General features: G+C 35.8%; 1 protein-coding gene across 1 annotated transcript; it reads right to left on the reverse strand.

Annotated features, from left to right (window-relative positions):
- Positions 1-662: 662 nt before the first annotated feature.
- On the reverse strand, positions 663-13,876 carry LOC142341709 (26S proteasome regulatory subunit 7). Its single transcript, XM_075392868.1, has 7 exons — positions 13,546-13,876; positions 8,438-8,529; positions 8,053-8,289; positions 2,242-2,407; positions 1,658-1,800; positions 1,345-1,488; positions 663-1,130 (listed from the first exon to the last, which is right to left on the reverse strand). The coding sequence occupies exons 1-7, from the start codon at positions 13,718-13,720 to the stop codon at positions 777-779; spliced, it is 1,311 nt and encodes a 436-aa protein (XP_075248983.1). The 5' UTR covers positions 13,721-13,876; the 3' UTR covers positions 663-776.
- Positions 13,877-14,224: the final 348 nt, after the last annotated feature.

Raw genomic sequence — 14,224 nt, forward strand, 5'->3', positions numbered from 1 at the left:
GGCGGTGCACGCCTATGGAGACATGTTTTCAAGCATTTTAAAAAATGATGGAAGAGTGAAGGGGGAATGGATAAATTTAACCCCCGACTCTTGCGTCGTTTTACCCCCATTAGCCATTACTCTTGCGTCGTTTTACCCCCATTACGCCACTACTCTTGCTTCGTTTTACCCCCCCGATTACCCCACTCCTCTTGCTTCGTTTTACCCCCCATTACCCTTACTCTTGCCTCGTTTTACCCCCCCCCCCCCTGCATCGAATTACCCCCAATATAATAATGATGTAAGAGTTTTGAGGGGAATTGGCTAAAAATTCCCCCGATTACTCCCCTAATTTTACATCTTTTTGGGGAAAAAATTCGACACGGGTGACGGCAATACACAAGAATCGGCCAAGCAGGGCTTAGGAAAAATGCGGTCCAGTTCTCATTATAGCATTTCGATCTACGCAAATTCAACTCCGTCGGCACACTCCATATTGGACTATTTGTTTTGACGTATCAGTACGTGCTCATTCAGCAGAACCACCAACGGAACAGTCGCGTAATACCAGATTACATCAACTGTCCATTGAATATTTTCTCAAACAACCTTTGTTTTCCACAGGTCAGTGAATATGTCAAATTCCACTGAACTCAACCAACTTCTCTAACTCTAACGGAAAAGCCTTTCACAAACATCAAATTTACATCAATTAACATCTATCACTGAATAATTTTTTTACCTCAAACTTACATTTCCGACTTTGTTTCCAACCAAAAGCAAAATAAAATGAGATATCAATTGTATGTCATGTAACGAGGCGTTGAACTGAATTTAGCGTAGGCTTTGATAACTTTATTCACAGCCTCTAAAAAGTCTTTCTCGGTGGCCATTTTTCTTCTTGCGCGGATTGCAAACATGCCCGCCTCTGTGCATACACTTCGAATATCAGCCCCTGTGCTGTTCGGACAAAGTCGTGCCAGTAGCTCATACCGGATATCCTTTTCAACTGACATTTGACGAGCGTGAATTTTGAAGATATTGGCTCGGCCTTCCAAGTCCGGGAGGCCAAATTCGACTTTTCTATCCAGACGACCAGGTCGCATCAAAGCTGGGTCCAAAATGTCTGGTCTGTTTGTGGCCATTAGCACCTGATTAAACGATGTCAACGATTAAACTATTTTATTTTGCTAAGGTTTTTTATGCGATAAAAAGCGCCCACGTTTACCGTTTAACCAAATCAAAACAACGACTAAGCAACTCAAAACGTCTAATTGACCAACACAGTATATCGCTTAAGGTTTTTCTTTGTGCATAAAAGAAGTTCGATTGATCTGATTCTTTCCGACTAGCAAACTACTCCACCTTAATATTGCCTCGTGCGTCGAATCCGTCCAATTGGTTAATCAGTTCCAACATGGTTCTCTGCACCTCATTGTCTCCACCAGCTCCGTCGTCAAATCTCGCTCCTCCAATTGCGTCTATCTCGTCGAAGAAGATGATACAGGCCTGCCACCAATACGTACGACACATAAAAACCGTTCATTGCAAACGCTACCATATTAAACGTTAATTTTGCCCAGAAGCCCGCATTTCAGAAAGAAGTTTATACAAATCTGTCCATTTCTGATTTTGAAGAAATTTCATAATTCGATTGTTTCGATTTCAATTGAGTTACCTTTTTGGATCTTGCCATTTCGAACAACTCTCTGACCATTCTTGCACCCTCTCCCACGTACTTTTGCACTAACTCACTCCCAATCACACGAATGAAACATGCATCTGTCCTGTTGGCCACTGCACGCGCACACAACGTCTTTCCTGAATATCAAAATAACCAAGTAAAATTTCACATGAAAAATCAAAAACTGATATATGAAATAGCGTTAGACTTTGTAGGTTATACGTTACTATACTAAGTTTGTACGTTGAAACTTCAATATCTTCCCTGATTGGTCAATTTTCTCTCTTAGATTCCCTACAAAAGAGGGAGATAATCAGAGTTATTTAATAGTTGGATGGCTACCAATAAGTCGCATGGCATCCTTTATGCACAGAACTTCATATCTGATATACTATATAAATCTGATGATCGTACTATTAAGGTATTGCATTCCATTATGCCGACTTCCATTATTGCATTCAATTATATCGCAATGAGGTCCTTTTAGATTGCTAAAAAACAACCCCATGAAACCAAACCGTATCGCAAAAACATCAATATTCTGGATAAGTATCAGGTATAGAGCTAGGTGCAGGTACCTGTGCCCGGTGGTCCGAATAGGAGGACTCCCTTGGGAGGGTCGATGCCCAAGTTGACGAATCTCTCGGGGTGCAAGAGAGGCGTCTCCACCACCTCCCTCAATTTCTCAATCTGCTCCTTGCATCCACCCACATCTGCATACGTCACATCTGGCTTCTCTTCAACCTATACAACACAACACAAACCATACACGCATGACATATTTGATAAAAATAGCAAAACAAAGATAGTTTTACAGTCCCATTTCTATTGCCAGTAAAACGATGAGTCTTGCAAAGAGGAGCTTGAAGGACAAATTGAGCAAACACTTTTCAAAACAAACCCGGCATATTGTCGGAAAATAAACGCCATTGATTCCCTTTACCTCGATTGGGATTGAAAGAACAGAAAAAAATGAAATTCATTTTTGTACAAAAACATTTTGAAAAGTGAACTGTTTTCATGACATTTCGTAGTTACAGATACTACTGTTACTTAATGAGGTGATACAGGGGGTAAAATCAATACCAATAAGCATGGTATGTTAACTACGACTAATACAAAGTTTAAGTAGTGGACATCTAAAATTGGGCTTCATGGGTTTATCCCATTTCTATTCTTGATTTCATTTTCATGACTCCGTTCAATTTAGATTGATTTAATGAGCAACTTCTGTTTAAAAGCACTTTGAACAGAATGAGTGAAGAATAAAATTAGACTGGAGAAGTCACAGTTCAAACTGTAGAGCAAGCTGTGAGTTACGGTAAAGCGAAACAAATTTTCATTCGACGAAGTCAACCAAAAACGTAACCGGAAGACTCCAGAACGAACTCGAAGTAAAACTTAACTTATGCCCTAGCCAAACACTAAACTAATAAAACATTTAATTAATTATACCAATCAATTTGAAACAGCAAACGAAGAGAACAAATCAGAATTTGAAGAGAAAAACCAAACCCAAAAACCATCTGATGATGTTAGTTCGAGTTCAGCAAATCATATGCTAGAAAAAGCAAACGATAAAACAAGAAAGGACAAAAAGCTAGCAAATGAAAAGAAATGAACAAAATATAAAAATCTGTTTTCTATTACACTCTAAAAGTTGCGAAATCCAAAAAATTGTTCTCAAAGCACATTTAAAAAGTTTCTAAGATTTATTTATTGAGCACCCAGACGACACCCCTAAGGACTTGAAAACACTTCAAACCTGAGCAAAATACTCCAAACGGCAAAAATGCTCAATTATTTGAAGAGAAATATATTTTTCACTTAGTAACAATACTCCTAGGAAAAATACATAAACACGCCCGGCAGATTGTCGGAAAATAGCCACCGTTGATTCCCGTAACCAAGAATGGGATTGAAAGAAGAGAAAATAGTGAAAATTATTTTTGTACCAAAAAATTTAAAGTGCCAACTATTTGATGTCATTTTGGTGCTGAACATATTTACTCCTGTTTCGTAGTGAGACGACACAGGGGCTAATATCAATAACAATAAGCATTAGAGATGGTAACTAAGAACAAAGTTCGAGTAACGGGCATCTAAAATCGGGCTTTATGGGTTTATCCCAGTTCTATTTCTGATTTCGATACTGACTCTGTTCATTTTGCATTGCTTTGCTGAGCAGCTGTTGTTTAAAAGAACTTTGAGCAGAATGGCAGAATAGTAAAACTAGCCTAGAGAAAAAGATTTCTTGCAAAATGTCGAAAAACCGGCAAAATGGGTAAAGCGAAAAGTTCGACGAAATAAAAAAACATACCCGGCAGATTGCCGGAAAATAGCCGCCTTTGACTCCAATAAGCATGATTGGGATTGAAAGAATAGAAGATATTGAAAAAAAAAGGATTTTATACAAAAACATTTTTCAAGTCCGATTTATTTTGATGGCATTTCGTAGTTGAACGTACTTCTGTTTCTTAGAGAGCGGCTACAGGGGCTACTATCAATGCCAATAAGCATTAGAGATGGTAACAAAGACTTATAGGAACGATGTTCAAATAGCGGGCATCTAAAATTGGCCTTTATGGGTTTATCCCGTTTCTATTTCTGACTTCAATTTTTTATACTGACTCCGTTCATTTTGAATTGCTTTGCTGAGCAACTGATGTTCAAAATCACCTTCAGCAGAATGAGAGAAGAGAGAAACTAGCCTAGAAAAGTCAAAAAGATTTCACGCAAAATGATGAAAAAGCGGCAAAATGAGGTAAAGCGAAACAGTTTTTTATTCGACGAAGTAAAAAAAATAGGAGCGCTATAATAGCCGGCTGAGAAGATGAGGGCGGCTATTAAACATAGCAGGACAAGTCCTGACGTAGAATTCAAAGAATTTTCATTGACTAAACAGAAAACTAGACCAAGAACGGACTAAGAATGGATTGGGAAAACCATTTAGAAAAAACTCGATCAAAAAAATCAAAAAAACTGTAAAAATCAAATTGAAATAGCTGCATGTGAACAAAAAACCACCAGCCAAAAAGCAAATTTTTGTTCAAGTACCGTTTTCTCACTCTACTCGAAAGTAAGAGTTAAAAGATTTCACGCCGCAAAACCACTCGCTTTTTCTCTCCACTTCGAGTTTCGGCGTGACCAAAATCACTACTCCAATTTGACTTCAAAAATCATGAAAATGCAGGAACAAATTTCAAAAAAGACAGCGCCCCAATACAATTCAAACTCTTTGAATTGTAAAACAAAAATTAGGAGCGCCATAATAGCCGGCTGAGACGCTGAGGCGGCTATCAAACAATTGAACAAGGAAAATCATTCCCAAAGACAAAATGAAGAGGCAAAAAGATTCAAAAATAGAAAAACTAACTAAAGATTCAAACATACCCGGCAGATAGCCGGAAAATAGCCGCCGTTGATTCCCATAACTGTAATGGGATTGAAAAAAAAAGAAAATATGAACGAAAATTGATTTTTGTATAAAAACATTTTTAAGTGCAATTTATTTTGATTTTAAGTGCGAATTACCTTTTTATGTGCGAATTACATTTCGTAATTGAACATACTCCTGTCTTTCAGTGAGAGGTTACAAGGTCTAGTATCAATACCAATAGGCATTATAGATAGTAACTAAAACTTATGAGAACAAAGTTCAAGTACCGGGCATCTAAAAATGGGCTTTATGAGTTTATCCCGTTTCTATTTCTGACTTTGATTTCTTATACTGACTCTCTATATTTTGAATTGCTTTGCTGAGCAGCTGCTGTTTCAAAGAACTTTGAGCAGAATAGTGAAACTAGCCTAGAGAAGTCAAATAGATTTCACGCAAAATGTCGAAAAAGCGGCAAAATGGGTAAAGCGAAAAGTTCGACGAAATTAAAAAATATAGCAGGACAAGTTCTGACGTACAATTCAAAGAATTTTCGATGACTACACAAAAAATTAGACCTAGATCGGACTACGAGTAAATTGGGAAAACAACTTTGAAAAAATCAATAAAAATTTTAAAAAACAAAATCAATGTCAAATGCCACACGTGAACAAAAAAACCACCAGCGAGGAATGAAAATTTGGCTCAAACAAAAAACAATGCGTAGAATAAACTATGAATGGATTTGGAAAACCATTTAGAAAAAAAACGATCCACAAAATTGAAAAAACCCAGTAAAAATCAAAGTGAAATAGCTGCATGTGAACAAAAAACGACCAGCCAAAAAGCAAACTTTTGTTCAAGCACCGTTTTCTCACTCTACTCGAAAGTAAGAGTTAAAAGATTTCACGCCGCAAAAACACTCGCTTTTTCTCTCCACTTCCGGTTTCGGCGTGACCAAAATCACTACTCCAATTCGACTTCAAAAATCATGAAAATGTGTGAACAAATTTCAAAAAAGACAGCACCTCAATACAATTCAAACGCTTTGAATTGTAAAACAAAAATTAGGAGCGCCATAATAGCCGGCTGAGACGGCTATCAAACAACTGAAGAAGGAAAATCATTCCCAAAGACAAAATGAAGAGGCAAAAAGATTCAAAAATAGAAAAACTAACTGAAGATTCAAACATACCCGGCAGATAGCCGGAAAATAGCCGCCGTTGATTCCCATAACTCTAATGGGATTGAAAGAAAAGAAAATATGAACGAAAATTGATTTTTGTATAAAAATATTTTTAAGTGCAATTTTGATTTTAAGTGCGAATTACATTTTTAAGTGCGAATTACATTTCGTAATTGAACAAACTCCTGTCTCTCAGTGAGAGGTTACAAGGTCTAGTATAAATACCAATAGGCATTATAGATAGTAACTAAAACTTATGAAAACAAAGTTCAAGTACCGGGCATCTAAAAATGGCCTTTGAGTTTATCCCGTTTCTATTTCTGACTTTGATTTCTTATACTGACTCTCTTCATTTTGAATTGCTTTGCTGAGCAGCTGCTGTTTAAAAGAACTTTGAGCAGAATTGCAGAATAGTGAAACTAGCCTAGAGAAGTCAAAGATTTCTTGCAAACTGTTGAAAAATCGGCAAAATGGGTAAAGCGAAAAGTTCGACGAAATAAAAAAACATACCCGGCAGATTGCCGGAAAATAGCCGCCGTTGACTCCAATAAGCATGATTGGGATTGAAATACTTCCGTTTCTTAGAGAGAGGCTACAGGGGCTACTATCAATGCCAATAAGCATTAGAGATGGTAACTAAGACTTATAGGGACGATGTTCAAATAGCGGGCATCTAAAATTGGGCTTTAAGGGTTTATCCCGTTTCTATTTCTGACTTCAATTTTTTATACTGACTCCGTTCATTTTGAATTGCTTTGCTGAGCAACTGATGTTCAAAATCACCTTCAGCAGAATGAGAGAAGAGAGAAACTAGCCTAGAAAAGTCAAAAAGATTTCACGCAAAATGATGAAAAAGCGGCAAAATGAGGTAAAGCGAAACAGTTTTTTATTCGACGAAGTAAAAAAAATAGGAGCGCTATAATAGCCGGCTGAGAAGATGAGGGCGGCTATTAAACATAGCAGGACAAGTCCTGACGTAAAATTCGAAGAATTTTCATTGACTAAACAGAAAACTAGACCAAGAACGGACTATGAATGGATTGGGAAAACCATTTAGAAAAAATCCGATCCAAAAAATCAAAAAACTGTAAAAATCAAAGTGATATTGCCGCATGTGAACAAAAAACTACTAGCGAGAAAGCGAATTTTTGTTCAAACACCGTTTTCTCACTCTACTTTAAATTTAGAGCAAAAAAAATCACGCCGCAAAACCACTCGCGTTTTCGCTCCACTTCCTGTTTCGGCGTGACCAAAATTACTACTCCAATTTGACTTCAAAAATCATGAAAATGTGTGAACAGATCTTAACAAAAAGACAGCGCCCCAATACAATTCAAATTCTTTGAATTGTAAAAAATAGGAGCGCTATAATAGCCGGCTGAGAAGATGAGGGCGGCTATTAAAAAGGTTCAAAGAGACCAAGATCAAAACTACAAAAATTGACTGAATTTAGCCACATTTCTCCAACTGAAGCAAATATAAACTGATCAGAAATTGAGCAAATATAAATCAGAAGTTTATCAACAAACAGAATCACTAAATTCAATTTGCCGCTGTTAATGAACTGTTAAAAAACTACCGCTGTTAATGAGGTGATACAAGTTTTCAAGTTTTTGCTCTCCGACTTGATGGTTGCTGCACAACAATGTGAAACAGCGCTTTTGATATGGCTCTAATTAAATGAACCTAGAAATTTCCCAAAACTCAAAATGCTATCATTTATGCATAATTGAGTTCTCATATGGCTTTAAAAATCTCATTTTGCTCATTTTCGGGAACTCGGTCTGCATTCTGAACTGAAATGGTCAAAATGAACTCTATTCAAACCTGCATCATTGTGACAGTTGGGTCAATTTTGGGAGGAAGGGGCAAGTGGATTTGGTACTTGTTCCTGTCAACTCCCACCCTCATTCCCTCCTCGATGTCTGTAGGGGCGACATTATCACTCAAATCCACCACGAACTTGGCGAATTGTTTCACATTGATTATATACTTGGCATCTTCAGACGAGTCACCGCTTTGGATTATTTTCGTGACTCGAGCAACTTGCAGAGGTTGTTCGCCCTACACAATCAACTGATTTCAATATGTATTTAAAAAAATGAAGCTTAGAGTAGAAAACTCGGTGACTTTCACAAAATCCTAACTTAGTGCTAGTAAGCCTAAATCTATTTCTAACTCTGGTTTCCCTGTTTGCAAGTGGATTTTGTACCTGGAGTGCCTGTTTGTCAGCTGCCAGATCCCAGAGAGCAGGAGGAGCCAGTCCAGTGTCACTCTCCTTGATTCCAGTCAACTCATTCACTCCTAAAAGATTTTCAGTTGAACGTTCCTTTTTGACGTGTTGCATTATCAAAATCGACATAGCAATATTACAAGCATATTAAATGCAAACTTTGACTGTTTTAAGAAACGTTCCATTGTGAAGCCTAAAATACATAGTTTCCTTGTAGTTGTTTCCTTTATGACACCTAAAAAAATACCCAAACATTTCCAATTCAGCTTACTAAATTCTTTTTTAACAATGTTCCCCAATTCCAAAACATAGCTGGCAGATTGCACAAAATAGCCGCAATAGTTTCGTAGAGCTGCAGTCTCAAAAAAGTAAAAGAAACGGACCAAAAAGACATTTCTTTTTATTAAATGCCGAGATGTTATACTTTGATTAAGAATCTGTTTAACTTATTGCTGCTTCTATTAGCTGCTCTGAAATAACCTCCAATTAGAGTGACACGCACTCACTTGACCTTATCTCAATGAATTAAAGTAAAGAAAAGTCAGGAAGTCATTTTTGCGAGTGAGGTACGTATGCGCGACCAAAAACTTAATCACTCAAATGAACAAAAAAATCGCTCCCATAAGAGTGAAAAATGACGTCACGCACACAATTCAGTTGAAATTGCATGAACAAAAAAAAACAGATTTGAAGTGATTGTGACATATGGTCGTAAAAAAGTCTTGAGGACTAAATAAAAATATAGCCTGAAGAATTCCGGAAACAACTCCAAGGCATGGGGCTCTAATTCAATTACCAATAAATTCAACAAAACGACACAATACGCCAAAAGACGCAAAAAGACTGAAAATCAGCAAAATAGTTGAAAAATATTCGAATTAGTCAGCAAAAAGACAAAAGAAACAGAATATAATTCAAAAGCAAAAAAATGTTTGAAATTAAAACTAAGACCGCAATAATATTCGTAGAAAAAATTATCGCAACAAAATGAAGTAGAAAATAATTACAATTTTTTATTTAGCATAAAATTACATAGCCAAACTCCTTTATAGATTAAAATGTAAAATGTAGAAACATAGTTCAAAGATTGGAAATAAAAAATTTTTGCCATAAAATTATCAAAAACTTTTTCAAAATTGAACTTATGCAAAAAACTTGCAGAATTTCAAATACTAACCGCAACAAATCATTTAAAGATAAGTAAAAATAAAATCGGATCCCTGGCAGTAAACAAAAATACTTTTTCTAGTAATTAAACAAAAAAAAATAAAAACAGAAAAATAGGACAAAAAACTGCCAAAATGTGTACAATTCTATAAAAACAATTATACGTCACGCTATAAAGAGGCATTCAATGCATGAAATATCAAAGGTTAACTTCCATATGCACTGCTTTTCGAAAAAAGGTCAACTTTAGGATTCAAATTTAAGAAACTGTTTTAAATAGCCAAACAAGAAATTTGTGAAACATGTGCTCGTTTAGGATTTAAAACGCATTATTTAACACTGTGGCTTCAATTTCAGAGGTTCACATTATAACACAGCTTCAGTTGAAATTATTTCTACAAAAACTTTAATTATAAGCAAATAACTTTTTGGCCGAAAACGGCTAAAAATCATAATCTATATGAGTCATTCTGCAAAAAAAACACTCTACAAAGTCGAAAAGTCAATCACTGCTCGAAGCGCATGATCAAAAAATTCTCTTGAAGTACTTTTCACGGCAATTTGAAGTTTACACGGCAATTTTATTCTTTCGGTTTTTGGTCAAACCGCCGTCTGAACGAAAAGTACTTCCGGTAAAAAAAACCATAGGAACATAGCCGGAAGAAATCAGGAAACGGCTCGATCCGTCGGAAATTTACAAAAACCGTAAATTCAACTGAAACCATTATCCTTTGCCTCATCACAATTGACTTTATAAAAACCTACACCGTTGTCACCACGAGAAAGATTTCAGTATTGACATCATTAGAAAAAGTTAAAATTTATTAAATTACATCAATCGATAAAAAAACAAAACACGATCAGATTTACAACGGAAAAAAAATGTAGACAGAAAAATTACTGTAGTCTTGATGTCGCAAAATTTTATTAATAAACAAATTTGGTAATGTTAAAATGGCCAAAATTTTTAGGGATGGTGAAATACCAATGGGCTCAAAACAGAAAGGGCTAAAAATTGTCATGAAAAACCCGTGATACTCAATTTAAGAACATAGAACGCCGCAATCAACTAAGCGACCTAAAAAAACAACCTGTGAAAGCACAGAGTAGATGACAGTATTAGAAAATAATTGAATCTTTGAAAAGAAAGAATACTAAAATTTAGGACTCATGATTCTTTCCAAAGTCACAGAAAACCAGGCAAAAATAAGATATACTTATGTCTCGCTGCAGATATCAAACAAATTGAGTCCAAACTATTGCAAACATTAATTAAATCAAAAAAAGAAAACGGAATACTCAATAGCAAAAAACTTCTAAAACCAAAAAACCGCGCATATATGAAAATTCGCAGAAAACAATAATCAGTCAAACTTTTTGAACCAAATTTCAGCACATTCTCAGAGCTGAATTATATTAAATTAAATCAATTGCAAACCAAAAATAAAATAAGAAAAAAGGCCAAAATTATTCAACAAAAATTTTTCAACAGCTGATAACAGCCGATGGAATAAAACAAAACTATAGATGTTAGGCCAAGTTTAGAATGACACTTGCTAGAGTTTGGAGAATATGGATACATGGTAAAAACAGAAAAGACTTCCAAACAACTAAACAAAAAAGTTTTTTGAAAAGTGAAAACCAAACTGAAAATTGAAATAGAAAAACAAAAACATTAAACTTTTTAGCATTCGAGGCTTAGTAAAAATGAAATAGCCATCCTCTTGTGCCCATTAAGTACTACCATAACAGTTCCAAGATTCGAAACAATAAAAAGTTTCTAAAATATTTCCAAATTAAAAAATGTTCACTGACTTCAAAGACTAACGTCAAAAAAGTTATAAGTTGAGAATAAAACAAAAATTAAATTCTCCAAACATGCAAAAAATTCTAATAATTGAAAGCAAAATAAAAACAAACGACTAAAAACAAACAAAAATAAAGTCCGATTAAATGTCCAAAAATGAAAAAAATATTGCAAAAAAGCCGAAAATTAATTGAGAATGTGCCTATTTTGAAATTGAAACGCATTATTAGGCTCTCAAAAAGACTGTGGTATCAATTTCGAGGTTTGCATATTCATCGTCGAACAAAAATTATTTCCAGAATAAACTAAATTACAAGCAAAAACGGTCAATTGGATGAAAAAAGGCCTAAAATCGGTTATCTATATAAGCCAATTTGTAAAAAAAAAACACTTTTCAAAGTCGAAAAGTTCTTCACTGAACGCAGAGCATAATCAGAAAAGCTTTTCTCCTTCAAAAACCATCAGTTCACATGGCAAATTTAATCATTTTTGCTTTTAGCCGTCTGAACGAATAGTGCTTCCGGTAAAAAAAAACAAAAACCAATACTCCTCTTCGAGTCGTAAAAAAACCACCAGGCTAATAATAGCCCCAGCTATCGCTGTGCGGCTATTAACAAACCAAATGTAGCTGACAGATTGCCAGAAAATAGCCGCAAAAGATTCGTAGATCCGCAGTGTCCGCTGAGATGTTATATGATTAAGAATCTCTTTACCTGATTGCTGCTTCTATTATCCGCACTCAAATAACCTAAAACTAGAGTAACACGACTTCACCTTCAACTCGACCTTATTTTAGAAACTATGGAGAAGTCAATTTCAGAGTGATGGAGTAGGTCACGTATGCTCAAAAAACTTAGCCACACAAATGAACAGAAAACTCCACTAAGACTCTCCACTATGAATCAAAAGTGACTTCATGAACGCAATTCAGTTGAAGTTCCATGAACGAATGAACAAAAAGCAGATTTGAAGTGATTGTGACGTCATATGATCGTAACAAAAACCTTGAAAAAAACAGAGCAGGACAAGTCCTGAAATACAACCCAAAGAACTGAAGGAGGAATTCAGGAAATTCGAAAATGAACAATAAAGTTTCAAAAGCTTAAAAGTTTTTAAAGCTATTGAATTATTGTCTGACTTAGAACAACTCTAACGGAAAGGCAAATTTTAGTGAAATTCCTGATAATATCTTCTAAACAAATCCATTGTCGCAAAAAATATCAAGTATCTAAAGATCGAAAACTCGGAAAACGAAAAGATTCACAAAAACTTGAAGGCAATCTTTAATGAAAACTTGCTAGAATTCCGGATATTAATATCTTCAAAACTATTTCCTTGGCAAACTTTCGAAAAACTTGAAAAAAATTGCAAAAATCACTACAACATAAATATATACCTAAGAAGAATTGCATTACATAAATATATACCTAAGAAAACAGGCATGGACAGCATTTCTAGCATTCACAAGCCTTCTATGAGCTTCAACCAATGTCAAGTGAAGAACCGCTCTAAAAAACTCGGACAAAAAACAAGAACAGCCCAAGTTTTTGGCCAAGAACATTGAAAAAGTGAGCACTTCACATGAAATTTAGACGCTACCAGCAGCTTCAGTACACTAAGCAACTTAAAGCCTACTCAAGGTCATGAACAAAACATAGGACAAGTCCTGACCTATAATTCAAAGAATTTTCATTGACTAAAAAAAATAGACCTACAATGGACTATAAAGGGATCTAAAAAATCCGATAAAAAATCGAAAAAAACTGTAAAAAACCGTTATCAAATTACCGCATGTGAACAAAAAAGCAAGAACGCGAATTATTGTTCAAACACCGTTTTCTCACGCCGCAAAACCACTCGCTTTTTTGCCCCACTTCCTGTTTCAGCTTGACCAAAATTATCACTTCAATTTGACTTCAAAAATAGTGAAAATGAGTGAACAGATCATAAGACAGCGCCCCAATACAATCCAAATCTTCGGATTGTATTAAAACCAAGAGAAGGCAAATAAAAGCCCCCGTTGTCGCTTTGCGGCTACTAATAACCTCAGCTCTGTCATCATCAAACAACGATGAAACAATCAGCACATGAATGGTTGAAGTGTTAGGCTTACTTTTCAGGATGGCTTTGATGTCATCGTCTGTCTTCTTGATGGCTTTGGCATATGCACCTGCCCCGTAGTTCTTCAGAATGGCAATGTCTCCCTCATCCAACACCTCAATTGGCTTCTCATCCTTCTCCTCGGCCGGCTTCACCTTCCGCATGTCTTTTCCCAAGTGGTCCGGCATCTTCTAATGCTCCTGCTGTTTCTTAATTAAAAAGAACTGGTAATTCGGATTCCAGAGGGTAAGTATTGCGAGGTAGCAACAAAGAATGCTTCAGCAATTCACTCAAATGAACTTACCAATAACAATCTGAAAAACAACTCAACCGTAGCCACGAAACATGAGATCAATTTATTCGTTTAAGTAGAGAAAAACATGCTCTAGTAATAGAAACTAAGTGGTCATCAAATTAGTGAAGGAAAAACATGAATAAATTGGGTATTATGGCATTGCGTACTGTGTCAAGTAACCAAACATATCATGCCAAAGCCCTATTCTTACTCCCGGGTAAACAGTACTGCCACTTAGCGAAAGGATCTATTCTCCCCATATGTTTACGGCCCCGCACAACTCCAAATTTTCACGCGTTTCGTTTCATTCTTGAATTGAAAGCCCACTCCAATAAGTGATTTAAAAAAACGTAGCCGGAAGACTCCGAATCAACTCCAAGCTAAAAATCACTTAGGC

The sequence above is a fragment of the Convolutriloba macropyga genome, chromosome 6 (assembly GCF_964194025.1).
Source record: "Convolutriloba macropyga chromosome 6, txConMacr16.3, whole genome shotgun sequence".
In the NCBI taxonomy this organism is placed as follows: domain Eukaryota; kingdom Metazoa; phylum Xenacoelomorpha; order Acoela; family Convolutidae; genus Convolutriloba; species Convolutriloba macropyga.

What these genes read in the sequence shown, in the direction of transcription:
- LOC142341709 (XM_075392868.1), bottom strand. Translation starts at nt 13,720, where the DNA reads ATGCCGGACCACTTGGGAAAAGACATGCGGAAGGTGAAGCCGGCCGAG. An exon ending in CTGACAAACAGGCACTCCAG is followed by an intron (nt 8,290 to 8,437) that starts GTACAAAATCCA and finishes TTGATTGTGTAG; the next exon opens with GGCGAACAACCTCTGCAAGT. An exon ending in ACGCACGAGGCAATATTAAG is followed by an intron (nt 1,131 to 1,344) that starts GTGGAGTAGTTT and finishes TCGTTTAATCAG; the next exon opens with GTGCTAATGGCCACAAACAG.